Source organism: Oncorhynchus nerka, linkage group LG20 (assembly GCF_034236695.1).
Source record: "Oncorhynchus nerka isolate Pitt River linkage group LG20, Oner_Uvic_2.0, whole genome shotgun sequence".
Classification (NCBI taxonomy): domain Eukaryota; kingdom Metazoa; phylum Chordata; class Actinopteri; order Salmoniformes; family Salmonidae; genus Oncorhynchus; species Oncorhynchus nerka.
Window position 1 is genome coordinate 67,771,115 of NC_088415.1, and position 23,299 is coordinate 67,794,413.

At 42.4% G+C, this 23,299-nt stretch overlaps 2 protein-coding genes and 1 long non-coding RNA gene across 7 annotated transcripts in view; 2 read left to right on the top strand and 1 right to left on the bottom strand.

Moving 5' to 3' along the window:
* LOC115103002 (aquaporin-4-like) lies at nt 1-3,444 on the top strand. Its single transcript, XM_065005693.1, is given in 6 exon segments — nt 1-144; nt 147-407; nt 648-812; nt 1,423-1,503; nt 2,949-2,990; nt 2,992-3,444. Coding segments are annotated over 6 exon segments (918 nt in total). The 5' UTR covers nt 1-12; the 3' UTR covers nt 3,229-3,444.
* LOC135563028 (uncharacterized) lies at nt 3,146-16,970 on the bottom strand. Of its 2 annotated transcripts, none has more exons than XR_010460217.1 (3): nt 16,680-16,970; nt 16,320-16,406; nt 3,146-3,258 (listed from the first exon to the last, which is right to left on the bottom strand). It is a non-coding gene; the product is annotated as an uncharacterized LOC135563028 (long non-coding RNA). The 2 variants fall into 2 exon arrangements; XR_010460216.1 differs by lacking the exon at nt 3,146-3,258 and adding an exon at nt 8,233-8,987.
* The window catches only part of LOC115103001 (BTB/POZ domain-containing protein KCTD1), a 26,402-nt gene continuing 16,762 nt past the window's right edge, over nt 13,660-23,299 (top strand). Inside the window, exons 1-4 of one of the 4 annotated variants that reach the window (XM_029623527.2) lie at nt 13,660-14,118; nt 14,719-14,870; nt 19,965-20,143; nt 22,722-22,866. In XM_029623527.2, the coding sequence (XP_029479387.1) occupies nt 14,841-14,870; nt 19,965-20,143; nt 22,722-22,866 (354 nt within the window). In that variant the 5' untranslated portion in view covers nt 13,660-14,118; nt 14,719-14,840. Of the gene's footprint in view, nt 14,119-14,198; nt 14,584-14,718; nt 14,871-17,417; nt 18,821-19,964; nt 20,144-22,721; nt 22,867-23,299 lie in introns of those variants that run through there. The other 3 variants (XM_029623528.2, XM_029623529.2, XM_029623526.2) reach the window with 3 other exon arrangements.

The window sequence follows — 23,299 nt, forward strand, 5'->3', positions numbered from 1 at the left end:
CAGCATCCCATCATGGTGGCGTTCAAAGGAATCTGGACCAAGGACTTCTGGAGAGCTGTGTCAGCCGAGTACCTAGCTTCCCTGATCTTCGTCCTCATCAGCCTGGGCTCCACCATCAACTGGGCATCCGAGTCGGACAACCCTCCCCCCCGCAGACCCCCGCAGACCTGGTCCTCATCTCGCTGTGCTTTGGCCTGGCCATCGCCACCATGGTGCAATGCTTCGGACACGTCAGTGGCAGTCACGTCAACCCGGCGGTCAGAGTGGCCATGGTGGTGACCAGGAAGCTGAGCCTGGCCAAGGGTGTCTTCTACCTGGCTGCCCAGTGCCTGGGGGCGATCACCGGGGCAGGGCTCCTCTACCTGGTGACACCAGTGTCTGTCAGAGGGGGCCTTGGAGTGACTCTGGTAAGACATATAGTTTAGCCTTAAAATCAGAGAATCTAGCTAGCAACAGTCAGGGTTGACACCTATGGACTAGTTTGGGACTATTCCATCAGGCAAGCTCAATCAAGCACAGCTAAAGTATTTGAAAATATTGTAAATACTAGTTGAACCCAGGTCTGGTATGGATTGATGCCATAAAGTGTTGTTCATTCATAGACGAAGACGCACCGACTGTGGCTAACTCTTACTCTCGTTTCCCAGGTGAACCCTAACCTCAACATGGGCCAAGCCCTGTTAGTGGAGCTGCTGATCACCTTCGAGCTGGTCTTCACCGTGTTCGCCACCTGCGACCCCAAACGCTCTGACCTTAACGGCTCGGCTGCCCTCGCCATTGGAGTCGCTGTAGCCGTCGGCCATCTGTTCGAGGTGAGTGGGATTCTATCTCTAACTTGAGTTAGGTCAATTAGGGGCCAGGCTACAGGTTGTAGTGGTTAGAGCTCTAGGATTATAGCGAACCTGAAGGCCTCAAGAGTCAGACATTACAGTATATTTAATTCAATACCAACTATGGAAGAAAATATAAACAGGGCATTGATGTAGATTATGATGATTTAAAGAACAAACTACATCACCAATGGTAGAATAGTACAATATAGTGCATTAGTTCACAGTTAGTTCATATCTCACGTGTGCATCCTCCTCCATGCCAACCAATCATCAGGGACCTACCTAAACCCCATGAATTGTCCTGCAAACGACATGCTACCTACCTCTAGTCATAGCAAAGCTTGACTTCAATATGCTGCCTACATGCCACTAGATGCCAATCAATGCTAACTAGTACCATGTACTGTATATCTATGGAATACCAGCATACATTTCCCCATGATGATATATACTTTCATGTATTCAAGTGGAACATCCACTACTGTAGGTGTTGTGTCAGCTCTGGCTAGGTCTTGCTCCATGTCTCTCGCTCTCCCTCTCTCCACAGTGCTCGCATGTTAAAACCTCTATGCCATGCTTTGTGTTCTAGATCCCATACACAGGAGCCAGTATGAAACCCGCTCGCTCCTTTGGGCCTGCAGTCGCCACCATGAATTTTGAAAACCACTGGGTAAAATAGAAACTGTTGCCGCCTTCTCGCCCTCAAAGGGCTATACTCCTACACAGTTGTCGGTGAAGGGGGAAGCCAGGTAGTCCATATCTAAAACATTGGTGGCTGTTTGCCAATATAAGGGACACTGTTTCATGTGTTGAAACCATATCTCAAATAGTTTAAACTGACCTGCCATGCATTGTTGATCATACACTGAGGGTACCAAACACTATGACAGACTGACCAGGTGAATCCAGATGAAAGCTATGATCCCTTATTGATGTCACGTGTTGAATCCACTTTAAAAAAAATCAGTGTAGATGAAGGGGAGGAGACAGGTGAAAGAAGGACTTTTTTGTATGTCTGCCATTCAGAGGGGGAATGGGCATGACAAAATATTTAAGTGCCTTTGAAGGGGGTTCGGTTTCCCATGTGTATCAAGAATGGTTCTCCAGCCAACTTGACACAAGTGTGGGAAGCATTGGAGTCAACATGGGCCAGCATCCCTGTGGGACTCTTCTGACACCTTATAGTCCATGCCCCGGTGAATTGAGGCTCTTCTGAGGACAAAAGGGAGTGCAACTCAATATTAGGAAGATGTTCCTTATGTTTTGGACACTCAGTGTATATCATTCATTAAAAACAGTTGAAAGGTAAACTCTTTGCTTAAAATATAGGGTCAGATATGTGTTTAGATGTGATTTTGTGATAAGTGTTCAGGTTGTCTCTGTTCTCCAGGAGCAAGGGGGGCTAAAGTAGTATGGGGGGCACTGGAGGGGGCTACAGCTACAGGTCTATGGACATTTTGAAACCCAGTAAGGTCACATTGCAATGATGGCATATCACCATGCCAGAACAGCTGAAGGATGCTATCTAGTGCCGTTCAACGACGTCTTCACCCACAACAGTGGACGGGAGTTCTACAACGGTTAAACTGGAAAGGAAATACTCACCTAATAATTTATATATAACCCTCGCTACGAGGTAGATGCATGCCTTGTAGCTTGCTAATGCAGAATAAAAGGAACAGCACAGACCAGTCATAGACAGGTGTTATGGACTGTACAAAGCATGTGCTTCTTTAATTCTGTATCCAGGGCAATCATTCTCACGGAGCTGTTCATACTGACTCAGCAAGGCACAGTGGAACTGCTTGGTGTGTGTGTGTAGGGGAGGAGGGTCTGGGTCTTGGATATTAGGATAGGTCTTCTCACTGAGAGTGGCGTCATTATCTGACGGGTGTTTGCTGTCTTTTGAGAACAACATGGTTGACTTGGCAGAACCCAAAAAAGGTACCTGGCTCCACTGAGGATGCCCATAAACAAAGACTGTTGCACCTTTACAGACATGACAAGATATCCCGTCTAATAATGCATGGCAGCTCTGTCAGAATGGGGTAGCCTCCGCTGTGGTAATGGGTTCATATTTGTCTGAACTGGGTTTGACTTTTATCTGTATTGCAGGTGTACTGGGTTGGTCCAATCCTGGGTGGCATCATGGTCGGCTGCCCTCTATGAATACCTGTTCTGCCCGGACCCCGAGCTGAAGAGGATGCTCCGGGACGTCTTCCAGAAGGATCCAGCATCGAGGAAGTACAGGGAGGTGGAGGGCAACGGCGTGTACCAGGGGGAACCAGATGACCTGATCACCAAGCCACCGTCCATCCACCACATCGACCTGGAGAAGGGGGAAAAGAAGGATATTTTCCGGGACTTGACAGGCGAGGTGCTGTCATCCGTATGACTACCACGGGCACGGAAGAGGGAGACCAACCTGTAGAGCAGGGGGAGATCCAGAGAGAGACAGTTTCAGTCAGGGTCCTCCCCCACTGCAGCCCCCTACTCCAAGCCCCCATGCCTTAACCCACACAACTCACTTCTCTGGCAGAATATGATTGCTGCATGTCCTCGCAGTGTAGATGTGTTCGTGTACATGGAGGTGAGCCTTCCTCAACATTTGTGAGGTAACTGGATAATGTAAAACTTTGCACTCTACTCCAACCAATTACCCATATCATATGAAATCTATTGATCTCTGCAATCTTGTCCCATCATCTTCTGGCCCAGATTTCTTTTCTTGTGGCACTCTACTACACTGCAGGATGATAACAATAGACTATACTTCAGGGATTTCTGTCAGGGAAAAATGTCCAGGTCAACCATTTTACAATGGGTCATCACACTGAATTTGGTAACTGGAGACAAAACGGCAGGCTTATTTTGGGGGAATTAGTGTCACAAATTGTATATGAGGGCATAAGAGACAAGTACATTAAGTACATTATAAAACCAATGCTATGATGGACAGGTTCTGTCGGACATCTTCAGCCCGCTCCTATATTGTTCATACGTATTTTACATTCTCAGTGCACATTGGTCAGTGAAGAAAAACAATGAAGCTTTGCCTATAACATATCTATCTTAACACACAGATGTTCAGTGCGTAGCAACAGATCATAAACAAACCATCAAATAGCAGTTATGGAGCTCATTGTAAAACCTGGAATGTTTCCATATGTTTGATACAGTTCCAAATATTCCATTCCAGCCGTTTACAATGAGTCCATACTCCTATAGCCTATAATAAGCTCTCTAAAGCCATGACATCATTTTCTGGAATTGTCCAAGCTTTTTAAAAAGGCACAGTCAACTTAATGTTTGTAAACTTCTGACCCACTGGAATTGTGATACAGTGAGAGAAAAAAAATATGTCTGTAAACAATTGTTGGAAAAATGACTTGTGTCATTGGCACAAAGTAGATGTCCTAACCGACTTGCCAAAACTATAGTTTGTTAGCAAGAAATGTGTGGAGTGGTTGAAAAGCGAGTTTTAATGACTCCAACCTGAGTGTATGTAAACTTCCGACAACTGTATTTGAATGTTAGACTTTCATACTTGACAACTGCACCTTAAATGCCGTTTGTGCCGATTTAGAATTTCATGAAATAAATTGTCATTTCCAAGTCTTCAGTGTGAACAATTTTGTACTGCACATATTCACGCCTTTGTTTGGCTTCTGTTGGTACCTCACAAAACACAAACCATAACCGTATCATATACCAAATAGATGCAACAGTGTTTTTCCATCTGACATAAAGCACTTCTCATAATACATCTTTTAATAAACGTTGGAGTTTAAGGCCAGAACCTGAGCAGAGAATTGCTTCTGAAGAGATGTACCATTTCACTGTAGGGCAGAAGGAGTTTACATCAGCAGTGTGACAGAAGCACAGTACCCGCCATGATGGATAGCCTCATCTCCCTCTAGAAAGTGTCTCCTCATAGCCAGACGTATGGGGATGATGTGTGGTTCATTCTGAGACTATAGGTTCATATAATTCAATCAGTGGAACACCACTGGAAATGTTGGGGCACTTTGTCATATAGAATAGAGGTGATCTGTCACAATGTCACTTTATTTCCTTTGAAAAAACAGGGACAATTTCATGTGGAGAGAAGCCAAGCTGACTGCATATACTAGGTGATAAAAAACGAACTGGTTGACTTAGGATGACATTGTGCCACTGTTAATAAAAAAGGAAAAGCTAGGGAGTTAAACTCTCACATTTACAGTGCAATAGAACTCATGTTACACTAAAGATTAAATCACATACCAGTTAGTTTTTTACTCCCCCTACCTCCCTCCCCAAATCCGTTTAAGGTACGTACACATGCCAACAGCGTCACCGTCTGGGCACCATAGTTTTGTGGGAAAAATAAGGTATGGTCTCATGAATACCTGCCATTAGACTGTTGACCAGACGAGGGCAGTCACGAGCCTTACAATAAACTTTGAGGCCTGAGGAGGTGAGGGAGACAAGGCAGCTTGAGTCCTATTCCCTGTTCATGAACTGATTCATGTTGAAAACAACAGAAAATCCCAACCTAACATTTACACAACTACCCTAAGTGGCCTCATGACATTACAGAGGGTAATTTACTCTAGCGGATTTGCAAGGGATATGAAAGCTGTGCTCAGATCGATATTGGCCTGAGTCCCCAAGCAGGCTGGACAGTAGGTCATAGTACCATAACCCCCATTCCCCATCCGCTCCTCTCTCCCCAGCCTATGGGCATCCCTCCAGGGCCTGCGTAAAGTCCACAGGCCAACAGTCTCTCCGCTCACCCTATATCATCTTCATAGCCCAAATAAATTAGCACTTAGATTTAAGTGCGACCATCGACTATTTCCTCATGGAATAGGGTACAATGAGAGCTCTGTCTGCCACAAGTACTAATTTACAGAGCTGGCTCATCATCGGAAAATGTTGAAGGAAGGGGAGGGGACAGCATAGGTAGATAGCCGCCAAAATTGTAAAATGGATGTGTAGTGGCTTCCTTTCCTCTTGACCATAGCCACTGCCCTAGCCTGAAAGGGGTTTCCAAACGGCCAAAACATTCAATGAGATCCAGGGATATGGTGCAACAAAAAGTTTCATTCTTCTTATATCAAACAAAAAAAATATTCTCCAATCAACTTAAAGCATAGATTACTTGATGTGAAAAATACATAATATGGCCTGTCTGTATGTTCAAAAGACAATACGGCTCCCGCGTCTAGCTAGGACTCCCCCGCCCCCGAAGGCCCAACATCCTGCCTTTATCCTAACACACTTAACACATGGGCAAGAGGGGGGGCCAAGTTACACTAATCACAAAGGAATATATCTCAAATCAGGTAAATATAAATCATTAAAGGTACCTAATATTTCATCATATACATTCATAATTAATATATTTACACAAACGTACATGGAGCTCTGTATGTTCTATCTTTTATACGAATATGTCCAAATCGGCTCTAACAGGATGCTTGTGTAATTGAATGAGATTTGTTCTGTGTTCAACCTTAACTGATATGAATAGATTCCATTGCAAAGTCTTGTATTCAGTCACCTTTCCACATATGTGAATACCTTGAAATATCTTGAGTATTCCTTCTCCTTCCTCTGCTGCAGTATAACATACAGTACATTTGATGTTCCAGACAGACACCAATAGTTGTTCTGGACCAACTACACTGAACAGAAACAAAACACCCTAACCTATGGATTTCACATGACTGGGAATACAGATCTGCATCTGTTGGTAAAAAAAAAAAAATTAAAATTGGGACATGGATCACTTAGGGGTGTACTCACTTTTGTTGCCAGCGGTTTAGACATGAATGGCTGTGTGTTGACTTATTTTGAGGAGACAGCAAATTTACACTGTTAAACAAGCTGTACACTCACTTCTTTACATTGTAGCAAAGTGTCAATTCTTCAGTATTGTCACATGAAAAGATATACTCATATTTACAAAAATATGAGGGGTGTACTCACTTTTGTGATATACTGTAGAGTTGATCAGGCTGTTGATTGTGGCCTGTGGATTGTTGTCCCACTCCTCTTCAATGGCTGTGCGAAGTTGCTGGATATTGGCGGGAACTGGAACACTGTCGTACATGTCGGTCCAGAGTATCCCAAATATGCTCAATGGGTGGTGACATGTCTGGTTAGTATGGAGGCTATGGAAGAACTGGGACATTTTCAGCTTGCAGGAATTGTGTGCAGATCCTTGCGACATGGGGCTGTGCATTATCTTGCTGACACATGAGGTGATGGCAGCGGATGAATGGCATGACAATGGGCCTCAGGATCTCATTACGTTGTCTCTGTGCATTCAAATTGCCATCAATAAATGCTATTGTGTTTGTTGTCCGTACCTTATGCCTGCCCATACCATAATCACACCATCATGGGGCACTCTGTTCACAATGTTGACATCAGCAAACCACTCGCCCACACAACGCCATACACGCTGTCTGACATCTGCCCGGTACAGTTGAAACCGGGATTAATCATTGAAGAGCACACTTCTCGAGCATGCCAGTGGCCATCGAAGGTGAGCATTTTCCCACTGAAGTCGGTCACGACGCCAAACTGCAGTCAGGTCAAGATCCTGTTGAGGATGACGAGCATGCAGATGGGCTTCCCTGAGACGGTTTGACAGTTTGTGCAGAAATTCATCAGCTGTCCGGGTGGCTGGTCTCATACGATCCCGCAGGTGAAGAAGCCAGATGTGGAGGTCCTGGGCTGGCATGGTTACATGTGGTCTGCGGTTGTGAGGCCTGTTGGACGTACTGCCAAATTCTCTAAAACGACGTTGGAGGCAGCTTAAGGTAGAGAAATTAACCTTAAAGTCTCTGGCGCAACTCTGGTGGACATTCCTGCTGTCAGCATGCCAAGTGCACGCTCCCTCAAAACTTGAGACATCTGCGGCATTGTGATGTGTGACAAAACTTCACATTTTAGAGTGGCCTGTTATTGTCCCCAGCACAAGCTGCACCTGTGTAATAATCATGATGTTTAATCAGCTTCTTGATATACAACATCTGTCAGGTGGATGGATTATCTTGGCAAAGGAGAAATGCTCACTAACCGGCATGTGAACAAATTTGTGCACACATTTTGAGAGAAAGCTTTTTATGCGTATGGAACATTTCTGGGATCTTTTACTTCAGCTCATGAAACATGGAACCAACACTTTACATGTTGAGTTTATATTTTTGTTCAGTAAATAAAGTGACATTGAATAATGGGTTTGTGCTACCTCTACTCAGCTGCTCAGGTGATGAAATCCCTAATGAGCCACCAGCAGGATTTCATTTAAGATGATGGTTCTTCCAAAAAAACTCAAATTTATGTTAGGCAAATTGTATTTTAATTGATTTCATATTGATGCCTATTTGAGATGGCAAGGGTGGCCTGGACAAGGCTTTTATCAACATTATTTGTTTATAAGGCTGATAGGCATTGTTAAATAACATTCAACAACGGCTGAAAAATTTAACAAATTGAAAATGCACCAAAACATATTTGTCCTACAGTACACCAAACTGAAAGAGGTTTATTTGTGCTATACAGAACCAATAAAGCACATCATGCATATTATACAAAAAGGAAAGGCATTATCTTTAATTAATTTCCTAATCTAACATTCCTCACATTTACTGTATGTAGAATCTTCAAAACTTAAAGCTTCTGATGCAAAATGCCTCTCAGCAGCCGATACAACTTAGGGGGGCACAGAGATAAAACACACACCTTAAAGATCATTAGCAATTAATATTTGGGGATTCATGAAGAAAAACAGCGTAAAACACTTGTTTCATAATTCATACTATAAACAAGAAAGTCTCCCACTTCCTTAATAATTTAGAAGTAAGCTAATGTTGATTTATTCAGGAAGGTCTCTGCCACCAGCGCTGCCTGGAGTTCCCAAATTTGAATTAAAGTAGGACAGTAGCAGGCGAGTCTGTAATAACATTTGTATAATTGTATTATTGCTCTGGGCTCAGTTCATTTCCTCCTCCAGTAGCTGCGTGAAATTGTTTGATTCTGGAAACCGCCTTGAGTCTGCAGCTCTGGGGTTGGAGGGTGGTACAGGAACAGGAAGGAATGCGACACACTCTTCTTCTCTCCCTCTTTCTCTCCATCACTTTCTTTCCCCCTCTCTGTCTGACATATACACACACACACATGCACACAAACCGCAACACAGATAAATAACCCTTTGTTATTCTGAGTTTCATAATACTGCTACACTAACTAGCTCACTTAATAACTCAATCTGTCGGGAGAATATGATTGATATCCTCACTCACCTTGTCGCTTCGGATAAATATTTTGCTGCATTTGCATGATAATGCTGGGAGACTGAGTACATTTGGCATTTATCACATTCGTCAAAAAACGCCAAAATTAGCTTTTGAACACACAATTGGCCATTTTTAGTTAACATTGGCTGCAGAATTGACCAAGTTCTACCAATGTCAGCCATTCTAGGATACCGGTGTCTAGGATAAAGAGTACACCTCACATATCTAGGAGAGAGAGTGCACTTCATGTTTATCCTGTAGCTCATACAGCAAGTTACAGAATGATCATAACGAGAGTTGCCATCTTCATCATTGGACTGTTATGCCTGCTGTTGTTGCGCATTGCAATTTTGTTTATCATTGATTTGGATTTACATTTTTTTCTAAACGCTAATTTACAAAACCAAGACTACACCATAAGACAAACAATCAAGTTTAAGCGCTATTAGCCTGTGTAGTGCACACCTGAGACCCCAGTGGCTTAGCGACAGGAAGAGGGTGGAGAATCTCTGATTGGTTTCCTCAGGGCTCGGTTTCTCTCAGTTCCCAACCCCACATTCCCTCACTCCCTATCCCTCCCTCCTTCATCCCCCTTCCTTCTATGCAGAACAACCCAAACTCTAGTTTGATGAAACACATTTGTTTGGCTTAACTCTTACATTGCCATCACGACAGCCATATCGCGGAGGCCTCGGAGGTGTAACGTGGCCCATCAGCCATGTAGCTAATGAGAGGATATATGTAGGACTATGGGACTTCACCGGAGGACCTGTTTCCATTTGGGTCTGGCCTGCACTGCCATGTTATTAGGAAAACCTTTATTATTGTTGCCCTCTAGTGGGAACCATGTAATAGGATTACATTTTATTAGAGCCTCCCAGCATTACCCAACCAAACCCCCTCCTCCTCTTGTCTCTCCTCTCTTCCTCTTACTGCATTGTCATTACCTCTTCTGTCCACTGTGGGTGGGCTGGCTGTATGGCTGGGTTTGGGACGGGAAGAACTGGATGGATGGATGTCGCTGTGATCAGAGTATTAGTGAAGATAGGTGCTCAAACAGACTGAATAGGACCACTCCTGTCTACCACCGGAGAGCCACATTGTGTGAGGGTATGCTGCTATGTGTTATCCTTTACTAGGATACTCCTGGTATATTCCACCATCGAAACCGTCATGAGGGCTAAACAAAAGAGAAGATTTTCATGCAGATGCAAGTCATGTCAAAAGGTTCTTCATTTTAGGTACAGTACCTTGATGATACCAAGCCCAACATGCGACAACTCCACTGTACACTTTACCAAAACAAGCTAGTTGCAACAGAGCCTTCCTTAAAAGTTATATGTCCCAGTGCCAAAAATACTATTTGATGATAAACTGCAGGCAGCCCCAAACTATACATGGCCGTAGGGCATATTGAGTCAGATTCAGGAACAATTGCAACCCTCTCCCTATCCAGCCCACTCCCTTACATAACCACGGGCCATTACAGGGGTGTGGTGTGCACAGCAAGAGTCATTAACGTGGTCTGAGGCTACATCACAGCAAGATATCGCAGTATGTTCTGAATGAGGATAGCTGTGGCCACTGTTTGATTGAGTTCATTAGAACTATGGGGTGAGCTGGCGAAATCAAATCAAAGTGTATTGTCGTAGAATGAAAGAGCCATGGGCATACTGACTGAGGGAAAGGGAGATCAAGCCACCAGTACGCACTAGTCTGACCTAAAGATTCAAGAAGAACAAATTAACTTCACTGATGACACATTCAGAAGCTATGAGGAATTCAGCAAGTGAAAACTCAAAGTTTAGACAGGAGGATAAATATATTTTGGAAAGAACTAGACCAATAAAAAGAGTGCCATCTGCCTCAAAAAGGGAACAAGTGATATAGTATTTGTGAGATAAAATGAATACAGACAAAGAAACCATGGCTTTGTATAGCTGTGGCTCAGTTGACTGTTTTCCAGAGAGTTGGAAAGTAACTCAAGCCTCCATACAGGGCATGCATGTATAACCTTAGGCATGATGTCATCAGGCACTGTTGCCAGGCTAGGTTTGTTTGGGGCGAAATAACATCTGCAAGCGATTTCACTAATTTGTCCACCAAAATATAGCTTTGACAGGGCTCTCCCGCTGTTGCAGCAGCTAGGTTCTTTTCCAAGTAAAACATACCCCACAACCAGAGTATTAGAACAATGGAATTGTTTCTGGCCCCCGAACACCAAGCAAGAGTATTCAAAAATCACCATTGGCGAGCTGGTTTTCTTTTCTACAACATCTAATGTATATCTTTAATACTGAATTCGGAGGGCCGCATTGTGACTTGGCTCCATTTGTGTGGAAAATGGGGAACGTATGAGATTGAGGCCTTGGGTGCTCTCAGTTTTGCTACAGTTTGTCAGCCTGATTGCAAAGATAGAAAATAATATATATAAATAAATAAAAAGTGCAGGAGGATGGGGGAAATAGAAAATGCAAGGCTTGGCGTTTGTGCGCCAGCCGGCAACCTCCAGGGCAAATAACTCCATTGTAACACTTTAGTCCTGTTTGTTTTCCCCTGGGACACGTTGGTCAAACAGTGGAAAGCTAAAAAATAAAAATAAATTTAAAAAAACGGTGCTCTGGATGTGTTAAGAATGGCTGGCCCTGGCCGACGAACACTCTTTAGATCGTGGACTTTCAGAGTTGGTCAGTGGCCAATTTGCTACAGTTGGTCATTTGCCCGATACAGCCTCAGCCAGAGGGAATGGTTACGAGGGGCCAAACTATGAGTGACATGGAGTACATCAAATTATCTGCACAGGCCTACTCCATCCTGGATACTGTGGTTCTCTTGTTTCCTACATTCTTTGTTTGTCCACACAGACCATGGTATGATGACCACATCTAGCATGTTTAAGTATATGGGAAACTGAAAAGCTAACTGCCTAAACCGCTATCTTCAAACAATCACTATTCATATGATTTGTATCCATGAGTCACTCACTTGTTACACAAATGCAACCATCTTCTCTGTAGTGTTAGTGTTTTGAATGGCTTAGTTCAGGACGGACATACACAGCAGTTGACATTATGTATCAATTAATGCATATTATTTGAAACCTGTGAAGGTGAATAGAGCCCCCTAGTAAAGGTGTCATAATACCCATAAAACCTAGTGGTCAAACAGGGAAATGGTTCCAATAATTTTTCCACCATTCATTTTTTCCATAGTGGATTTTAGAAACACTTCAAATAAGGGCTGTGTTTCGTGTAGGCTTATAATGGCGGGATGTTTTGATGACCAAATCTCTCCCGGACAAGGTCATTTATCAATATATTCGGCTCTATTTACTTTCAGATTTGAAAATGTTAATTAGCATCAAAGTAGACATCATGCAAAACTACAAATCCCTGCATGTCATTCCTAGCTGACACCTTTGCTAACAGGTACTGTGTCACTGTAAAACCTGCACAATACAGGTAACAGAATTGTCCATTTAATTTTTGGGGGACAATTTATTTATTACTACATTTAGCTAACAGATAGTTAATCCAGAGATTATTACCTTTGCCTCGATTCGGCAGTCTTGTCCAGATCATCGTGGCATTTTTAGTTCTTTATGATAGGCATGTTAGCAGCTAATTAGCACTTCCCTGTGGGAAAATAATTGGAACCATTTCCGTTTGACCGCTAGGTTTTATGGGTATTATGACTCATACTGTGGTACTCTATAGATTTGCATAGATGTAAACGCTCTTTATTCTCCATTCAAAGCAGCTAGTGCTTTTAACAGCAGGTGGCGAAAGAGAGGATGGAAGCGTTTCTAAATGTTATTCTTGTGCTTATTTGTAACAGGAGGGTTTGTGTGTTCAACAGCAGTACATGGGAGACAAATGAACAGGTGCACTGTTGAACTTATCAGGCATGTGGTTCTGTTAGAGTGAAAAGCCATGTAAAATATACGGACATCCTTTAAATGACTGTACAACCAGGTAACACAAATATGTATATTTTGCATTATGTATAAATCAATGAACGGAAGAATTTAGAACTTAATCTTTGCTGTCAGTATGCCACCGTTTGAAATTAAAAGCTTCAACATTCCAGGGCTCGGTTTTTCAAACGCATTTTAAGGCTAAATTCATCCGGATATATGGTTCTAACGATTAACTTAACTTAAAATGCTTTTGGGAAACCGGGCCCTGAAATGATGCATGGTTGAACATTTGAAATGAGCTCGTGCATAAGCCCCAGGCGCTGATTCAGACTTGATTGGGGCAAGGCAGGCTGCAAGTGCTTATTTATATAACTATGTAGGTTGGGAAGTTGGCCAAAGGGAATGGGGGGGGGGGAGTCGATTTACCATTAGAATTAATCCATTGATTAAAGTTGATTGTAAATCAAGTTGTTTGACGTTGTGATCATTTATGTTCGAGCTCCAGAACATAAAAAAAAACACGTTAAAAAATAAAATGTTCAGAAGACAACCAACAATCTATATAATTATCACCATCTGCTGCTTTTCCTTCCTGGCAAAGAAACACTCCGTCCATTTACAGAAATCGCCTGCGGGAACGTTACATCAAAACTAATCATAACGATTAAAATCAGCTTTGCTGTGCGAGAGGAAGCCAATATGGAAGTTTGAGACAGGCGTTAGGATGTTGTATGCCGAAAAAAAAAATGCATGATTTTTTTTTCTTGCGATTTTATGAAGAAATATAAAATAAATGTTCCATAAAGGCCGACGCACTGTTGTAGTAGTGCTGTTTTTTGCTAGGAGTTTTATTCTGCAGATTGGTTTAGACTGGGGTAGAGACATGAGCTAATTGTATCCTGATCTTTGCCTTGAGGGGTTTGGAGCCCTGGAGCAAGTATTCTCTGTATTTTGTTCTGTCTACCTTAGCCAAGCTATTGCATTTCTCACTGGTGTAGGAAGAGAAGCAGATCGCAGGCGAAATCTGAGGGAAAGGATTCTCAAATATACTTTATGCCCGTCCATGTTTCAGGTAAGCGGATATTTATTGGGTTTGCTATTATTTCCGAGGCTGGTTTGACTGGGACTTTCAAGGCGCAGCCGCTTTTACGCATGTGCCAGGCGATGAGCGCCACAGTAACACTTAACCACTTCCTGGATATTGTTAGGTGTAAAACAACTATTTTTCTGTACCTACCGACGAATGACTTAGTTTCTATTTGTATTTTCACCGAATTTTACGACCTTTGTTCAGAAAACACCATAGCTATCGGTCCGTGTGAATTTGCTCCTGGCGCATTGTTTCAGCCCGAACACATCGTCGCCGTTTTCCCCGTCGGACATCGTCACACACAAACTGAGTTTAGGCATTTCGATAGAAAAAGCCTCTTCGTTTGTCCTAAACCAGTTTCATTTCCTGAGTGCCCCAGATCTGGCTAATGAAAGACGCCATTGTGGAGCAATTTTGCCGGAGGGTTTTTATTTTGTAAGACAGGAGGTACCTATTTTACACACGTCAATGCAAATTCTGTGAATAATGCATTTGTATTTGGCGTCGTTTTGTAACGAGAACGATATCTATGTAAACCAAGAGACAATGCAGGCTACAGTATCTTCCTTTTGCTTCCCATAGATCTCTTGCGGGGCTGACCTATACCCGTGCGCAGGGAATTCCACGGTACAGAGGTGCCACTGCAAATATTTAGATACTCCCTGGCGGAAGTCTGGATCTATGTTTGCATCTTTGTAGCTGTGATGTTATGGAGACAAAACATGATATATATGGTTAGTATGAGTTTACAAATTCGAATTTTAGGAATGATATTCATCCACAATGGTTAACACATTACTACCGAGATATATGTTTGCGCATCAGGATGTGGCCACAATGGCTATGAACACTATGCAACTTTTTGAACTTGACATTTCTCAATCAAAATCTAACTGTTTACAGGCTGCTGGTGGTATATTTCCACCCTTTTAATTCCAAAAAGTAAAACTCGCACACGTTAACATTTTAATTAATCCTATTCCCTACTTGAGTGAAATGCGTGGCTCTAGGAGCATTCACTGGAGGGCGCTGTTATGACGAGCAACATTCGCATCTGTGCGTAAAAAGGGCACCATTGCTCAATGTGTTTCACACACACACACACACACACATATATTATATATGTATATGTGTGTGTCATTAGTCACACATAGTATCTCCAAATGTACGAGGGAATCTTTAACAATATTTAGATGATTGAAACAGTGGACTCAACAGCAGGCTATGTCCAGATGAAAAGATTCCTACCATAATGCTTACTTGTGCATGCAACTTTGTTTGTGTCTGTGTGAACAAAAAATGTCAAATATTTGTTGAAAACTAAACACAGAAACTGAGTGCAGTCCAACAACTAATCTTTGATTCATTGTGCCAACTCCAGATTTGTTTCAACATGGTGTGGATTTGGTCAACACAATTACACCAGACTAGGATAAACAAGAAAGTCACTTGAGACGGAACTATTTGTTTAGCGTGTTCTTGCATATTTAAGTCTAAACTTGAGTAGCAAGGGAACACTGAACCACTAACAAATGGTACAGCATTTGTTTTGTATCCACACAGTAATGTGGTTGGCCTACATTATTCAAAATGGCAACAGGTGGGAAGACTGACTTGCAGGAGTTCTGAAAGGAAAAGAGATGAAGAGAATGGGATGTAGTATATCAGTCCACACGTACAGGTAACTGCCAAAATAATGGAAACAATTGAGTAAATGAGTCTATTGACTACGGGTGTGGTTCCTGAGTTAATTAAGCAATTAACATCCCATCACGCTTGGGGTTATGTATAAAAATGCTGGGTAGGCCATTATTTTGGCTGCCATGGCTATGCCCCATCCACAGGGCATGCATAGTCACTGAATGGTTTGATCAGCATTAAAACAATGTAAACCATATGCCATTGTCATCTTTCACCAGATCTCAACCCAATTGGACACTTATGGGAGATTCTGGAGAAGTGCCTGAGACGGCGTTATCAATGAACAAAACACCAAATGATAAAATTTCCCAGAATAATGGTGTTGCATTCCTACAATAGAGTTTGACACTTGTAGACTCTACCAAGGTGCATTAAAGCTGTTCTGGCTCGTTGTGGCCCAACACCCTATTTTAAGACCTTTTATGTTGGCGTTCTTGCGATGCCTTACAGTGTTAGTTGTCAGGTTCTACTGATGATCTTACCACCTGGGTGTCCTGGTCTGTGCTGTTTAGATGTGTACTGTAAGAGTTGAAGTGTTCTTCTGCTGTTTGAAAGGAGGAGTAGTCAACCTGAAAAAGAATCCACAGGAAATGGTTTTAATTGGAGTTGGGATGAAATGGTTGTGCTACATGTACTGAATCCCATTCTCTTTTTCTCCTCTCTCGCGCCATGACATGCACACACACACACACACACACATTTTTCATGATTCTTCGAAGCAGATTCTCCACTCCATCCACCTTCATGATGGCAAGGCTTTGAGGACAGCCAATTCCAGCGAGCTGGTTTTCAGAACTTTCTACACATACCATCTTCCACAAATTAGTCAGGGAACAAATTACCTGCATTCTGAGTATGATCCCACGCACTTTGCCGGCTGCTGTACACAGGTTTCCCTTTTGAAGAGCAGCCGTGTGATTTCTCCCTCTCTGTTCGCCCCGCGGGCCCCTCTGCCTTCTGCGAGAGGGATTCTGGAGTTGAATTTTAAAACTATGTACAGCTGCCTGCGCTTATCAGCCTGTGCACAAACGAACTGCATGCAAATCAGGGCAGGATCACACACCACAGTCTAGGCCTGCACTCAAAGGCAGGCTTAATTGCTAATTGGGTATCTAGGTGTGAAACCCACACTGCCAAAACTGAGAAGTAAAAACATGGATGTTTTAAGGCTAGTTGTGGTTGTTTTTTAATTAAATTATTTTTTAAATACTGATTTTTTAAATGAGTGGATTGGATTTCCTGAACGTTATAGGAAAATAACTCAGGAGAGTAATAGTGTGTGTCAATACTTCATGTAGTTTGGATTCTGTTTGGTAAACAACTACAATGAGGGGTCAGATGTTGTGGATTTAATGTTACCATCTTATGGTGTGTATTATGATCTTTTCGCAGTGCTGTTATGGAAAATGTTGGATAGGAATATATTCTCCCTTTCTGTTTTTTGAAAGATAAAAAATAATTGCCTGTGGATCTCTGATATGCCATTAGATTAGATCTAGAAGGGACTTTGAAGTCTACATGTTTCTGGTATGGGCCAAGACCATACTGCTTAATAGAGGTAGGAACCTTTTGGACTGTGTGTGGATGGTAGGTACCGGTAGGAACTAGGAAGGGCACCTGCATAACTGTTAATAAGAAAATAGATTAGGCTAAATAATTAACCATAGCAGACACATTGCAAAAAACAAAGTGGAAATGTGTTCATAACATTGAGCAACATTATCCAGCTAGTTTATGTAAAATGGGTGGGTGTCACTGTTTTTAATTTGCTCATCAAATTACACTACAATCTTAACAGCGCTCCTGAATACAGCCCATTGTTCTGGGTAAATAATAATCATGTATTCAACTTTTATGGCGCTATTCATGACGTAAATAAATATCAAAGCGTTGTAAAAGCAACAACAAAAACGCCGTTTAAAAAGAAACGTATCATCATGAGTAGATCGACGGTTAATAAGAGGCTGAAGGTTGAGAGAGTTCATGGCTTGATTGAGGTCAGCGGAGGGCGTACGTACGCTATCAATAGTATCAGTGTCTGCTTTATGTGCGTAAACTGCTCTATGGGCAGTGTGCTGTGGAGACTAAAAGGGTCGGGGAAAGGTCAAGCGTTCATCCGGGGTCGCAAATGCCCTGGGGGCTAGTGTGTGTGTGTTTAACCTAGAACCGAAACACGAGGTCTATGTTGCATTTTGATTATGTACTTTGGTTAGTCACGGAATACTCTGCACTGTTATAGTGTTACTGAGCTTTGTTTTTTTTTTACCAAGGACCTGTTGTTGCCAGACATCTGGACAAGGTTTAGTTTCAGATGCAGACTAAATGGAAAAGTAATGCTCAGGCTACATGGTAGTGTTTGAGAGGCAGCTGGAAACAAAGGATGGCGAAGAATGGAAAGGGAAAAGGCCAGGGCGCAAATCCAGATCTGTGTCATTTTTGGGATATGCTGCGCTTTTGGGGTGGTCCAAAGATCAACCTGTTGTCCACTTTATAGAATACACCTTAGCAGACGCGAAATTCTGCGGTAAATGTGACAATTACCTTCCTTTATAACAGCGACAACCCTAAAAACTCAGGGGCAACAGGATGGACATGTTTTCGGGGGGCTTTGACTTATCCCAACAACCATTGCAAAAGCGGCACAGTTGACTGTCTGCCACAGAAGCATCGCCCTTAATTCACGCCTCTCCGGAGTCTGTAGGTGGAAACCGACAGCATCTCCAGCTCGAAGCCTGTTTTTAGTGCGCCAGGTTCGATAATGGAAGCAACAGATATCATGGATTTAACACCTCAGAAACCGAGAAAGCACCCGCATCCAATCAATTCCGTGGATGATTCCGTAGTACACGCGTCCCTGAAACGAATCTCAATGCGAACAGGAGCGGAATGCGGGGACGTTCCGTTCATGTACTCAAGAAGCAACCCCTTACCTGCAGTATCACTAAAGCAGAATGATAATGCTGTGTCTTCATCGTCAGCGCAGGTAACATACATGTATTTAGTCCAATTCGTTTCCACTTGTGCATACTCTCTGTAGATGCTTTGTTTTATGTCGGTTGCCTAGCCACCAACAGTGGAAGTTGTTGGATTTATTTGGTGTGAATCAATGCAAATGTTTTGTATCCATTTCCCCACGTTGATAAAATCAGATAAGCAGAGCTAATGTCATTTAAAACGTAATCTAAAGTTTTAATTTAAGGTGTTCTAAATCTCTTGGTCATTATTACTTAATTCAAATTAGAACATCTACATTTCTCCCTCCAATGACAATGTTTGCATATTGTGCAGAGATAGACGTTCTGTATTTTTTTTCTTATTGGCTCAGAGGAGGGTCTTGAACTTGTGATTGGGAAACTCAATTTGTTCTGTGTGCCATTAGAGATATTGCCAGCTAATTGTGTTTTTGGGTTAGCAGGGAACATTTCTAAATCTTATTACATTATTCAAATCTAGACTGATTATTGCTAATTTACAGTCTGTGTGAGATTGCTGCTCCAAATTGATTTGATTTTGGAAGATGATTATGCCCAACAGATATGGAATGTTGTGCTTGGTAACATTCAGGTCAAGGTCAGGAAATACTAGGCTAGTGTAACACAGAGGGTGTTGGACCTTGGCCAACTATTTTTCAGAATGATGACAAGTATATTGTCTGGCCAATCAAAGTCCTGCAATGTTGCTATGATGAATTCTTGATTTCAGCTTTAGTTTAAAATGTATCCTTTTTAACCGGTGTGTACTAACACACTTCCTGTTTGGTGTAAATGTATCCTTTTTAACCGGTGTGTACTAACACACTTCCTGTTTGGTGTAAATGTAACCTTTTTAACTGGTGTGTACTAACACACTTCCTGTTTGGTGTAAATGTATCCTTTTTGACCGGTGTGTACTAACACACTTCCTGTTTGGTGTAAATGTAACCTTTTTAACCGGTGTGTACTAACACACTTCCTGTTTGGTGTAAATGTATCCTTTTTGACTGGAGTTTGCTGTTCTGTCAACATTTATCAATGGAAGAAAATATACATTTACATATTATGAACAAATCCTTTTTGAATGTGTATTCAATCTGTGCTGTCCACCATATTGCTAATCATTAACATGATTTGTCTACTTGTTTGTGACAGGATAACCGTTCCAGCATGTCCAGGCCAATGATCACCAGATCGCCAGCGTCCCCCCTGAGTAACCAGGGCATCCCGACACCCGCCCAGCTCACCAAGTCTAACGCCCCTGTGCACATCGACGTGGGCGGACACATGTACACCAGCAGTCTGGCCACGTTAACCAAGTACCCAGAGTCCAGGCATGTGACGGCTCTGCTATTGATACAGTTCCTCAATTACAATAGAGTAAAGCTATGTCTTTGTTTGAGCACTTTTGGTACACAGTGCCACAGAGTGTTTTTTTAAATCTGTGTTGTTCATTTGTGGTTCTAGACGGTGTTTGGGATGATTCGGGGGTTGAAAGGGAAATGATGATGTAGATGGTATCCTAGCCCCTCATTTCAGCCGTGTTCATCTGCATTGGCTCTCTTACTGCTTAAAGATGCCATCTGGGATCTTAAGCACAACATTCCTAACGTTTCATACGAATTGCAATTAAAATAATAATAATCATTTTGGGACGAAATATATACAAAATGGATGACGTAGTACATAAACTTTGGCTCGTGAACACCACTTTCAAAAGTGCTGGCTGAAACTATACAAAAGTTCTGCAGAATTACCTTAATGCCAACCTCTGACAGTGCAGCCCGGACAAATGTCAAAGTTCATCCAATCACAAAGATGCAGCACTCAAATGGATGAATGAGGTGGGAAAGACTGGATGAAAAACACCGGGTTTGATATTACTGAGTGTTTCAATTCGTATGATTATTGAGGCTATTCTAAAATACAGTGATTACAATCCATCATAGCAATATTTCCCCACTGTACCAAATACAAAATGGCCTCTTTTTTTCAAACCTGCCCCGGAGATATTTTGAGAAGTAAGCATTTGCATGGCTCAAAAGTCCAAACTGCAGACAAAAGCAGCTCAGTAATTCTGACAGATGTCCCAGCAGCAGTAAAGGGCACGGAACCATCTGGAGGCAAAAGGGCCACGCTGCAGCCTGGGGCCGAGGCCGGGCGCCACCCCGCCTCAGGCTCCTCTCTACCAGCTGGCCTTGACCCCTCCATCAGACCAACAGGACAGCTCTTTCCTCTCATCCATACCGCTTTATTTCTCTTTCCCTCTGATTCTATTCCTCTCTACCTGTCTTTATCTGTTTCTCTCTTTCGTTCTCTCTCTCTCGCACGGTCTCTCGCTCTCTCGCATTCTCTTGCACGGTCTCTCTCTTTCACACTGTCTCTGTCTGTGTGCATGGAGCAGAGTAATGTCTGCATCACTCAACAAAGGCGTGAAAGAAATCAAACACTGAGCTCACCCACATCCAGTGAGTCATAGCACATGATGCACAGAGTCACTGTCCTCAGTACTGTCATCTGCTCAACAACTCAACTCAAGAATAGAAGCAGTTTGTTGGGTCCCATAACATGATTTTTTATGAACATGCATGGAAGGGGAAAAAAATATCATAATCTACACATTGGCTAGATTAGCAACTGAGAATTGAATCATCAAGCATTTTGTTCCAAGTCGCATGTATATTGATCTCTGTCTCTCTCTCATTTCAATTTCAATTGAAGGGCTTTATTGGCATGGGAAACATGCGTTTACATTGCCAATGCAAGTGAAATAGATAATAAACGAAAATGAACAGTAAACAATACAATCGCAAAAGTTCCAAAATAATAGACATATCAAATGTTATATTGTCTCTATACAGTGTTGTAATGATGTGCAAATTGTTAAAGTACAAAAGGGAAAATATCTACAATTTTCTTGTGGCAACAGGTCACAAATCTTGCTGCTGTGATTGCACACTGTGGTATTTCACCCAATAGATATGGGAGTTTATCCAAATTGAATTTGTGGGTCTGTGTAATCTGAGGGAAATATGTGTGTCTAAATGGTCATACATTTGGCAGGAGGTTAGGAAGTGCAGCTCAGTTTCCACCTCATTTTGTGGGCAGTGTGCACATAGCCTGTCTTCTCTTGAGAGCCAGGTCTGCCTTGGGCGGCCTTTCTCAATAGCAAGGCTATGCTTACTGAGTCTGTACATAGTCGAGGCTTTCCTTCATTTGGGGTCAGTCACAGTGGTCAAGTATTCTGCCACTACTCTCTGTTTAAGTGAAATAGCATTTAGTTTGCTCTATTGTTTTTGTATATTATTTCCAATGTGTCAAGTAATTCATTTTTTTGTTTTCTCATGATTTGGTTGGGTCTAATTGTGTTGCTGTCCTGGGGCTCTGTGGGGTCTGTGTTTGTGAACAGAGCCCCAGTACCAGCTTGCTTAGGGGGCTCTTCTCCAGATTAATTTCTCTGTAGGTGATGGCTTTGTTATGGAAGGTTTGGGAATCGCTTCCTTTTAGGTGGTTGTAGAATTTTTAACGGCTCTTTTCTGGATTTTGATCATTAGCGGCCTAAATCTGCTCTGTATGCATTATTTGGTGTTTTAGTTTGTTCACCGAGCATATTTTTGCAGACATTTTTGCAGAATTCTGCATGCAGTCTCGATTTGGTGTTTGTCCCATTTTGTGAATTCTTGGTTGGTGATCGGATCCCAGACCTCACAACCTTAAAAGGGCAATGGGTTCTATAACTGATTCAAGTATTTTTAGCCAGATCTGAATTGGTATGTCCAATTTTATGTTCCTTTTGATGGCATAGAAGGCTCTCTCAATTTCAATTTAAGGGCTTTATTGGCTTGGGAAACATATGTTAACCTCTCTCTGTCTCTGTCTGTCTGTCTGTGTTTTCTTTGTGCCTCTCTCTAGAATCGGCCGTCTCTTTGATGGCACAGAGCCCATAGTGTTGGACAGTCTGAAGCAGCACTACTTCATTGACAGGGACGGACACATGTTCCGCTACATCCTCAACTTCCTCAGGACTTCCAAGCTCCTCATCCCAGACGACTTCAAAGTGAGTGTCTGACTGTCCCCTCCACTGTAGCGTCCAATCATTTGGTCAAACCCCAGAGCGCTAGTATATAGAGAGTGTATGGCTCTAGTCAGCATTGGTGCAAAAATCTGATTTATTTTATTTTTTTGCGTGGCCAAGCCTGAACACCGGGGGAATTATATGGTGTACTCTCCATTGACGCTTCGAGGATGTTAGTGAAATAAATTAAAAACCAGCAAACATGCTGGCCACATTACAGTGTCTGTAGACTTTATGACAGTGCTTACCCCTAAATCTGTGTGTGCCGTACACTGGCGATCCGTGAGTGTCCAAAAGAGGGCCGCTGATCCTCACTGTATGTGACACGTTTGCATTCCGTTTGCCTGTTGTTTTTTTTAGGTGTCGTTTAGCCCTTAATTACAAACTTGGCCCGAGAGAAAATAAATGACATTAT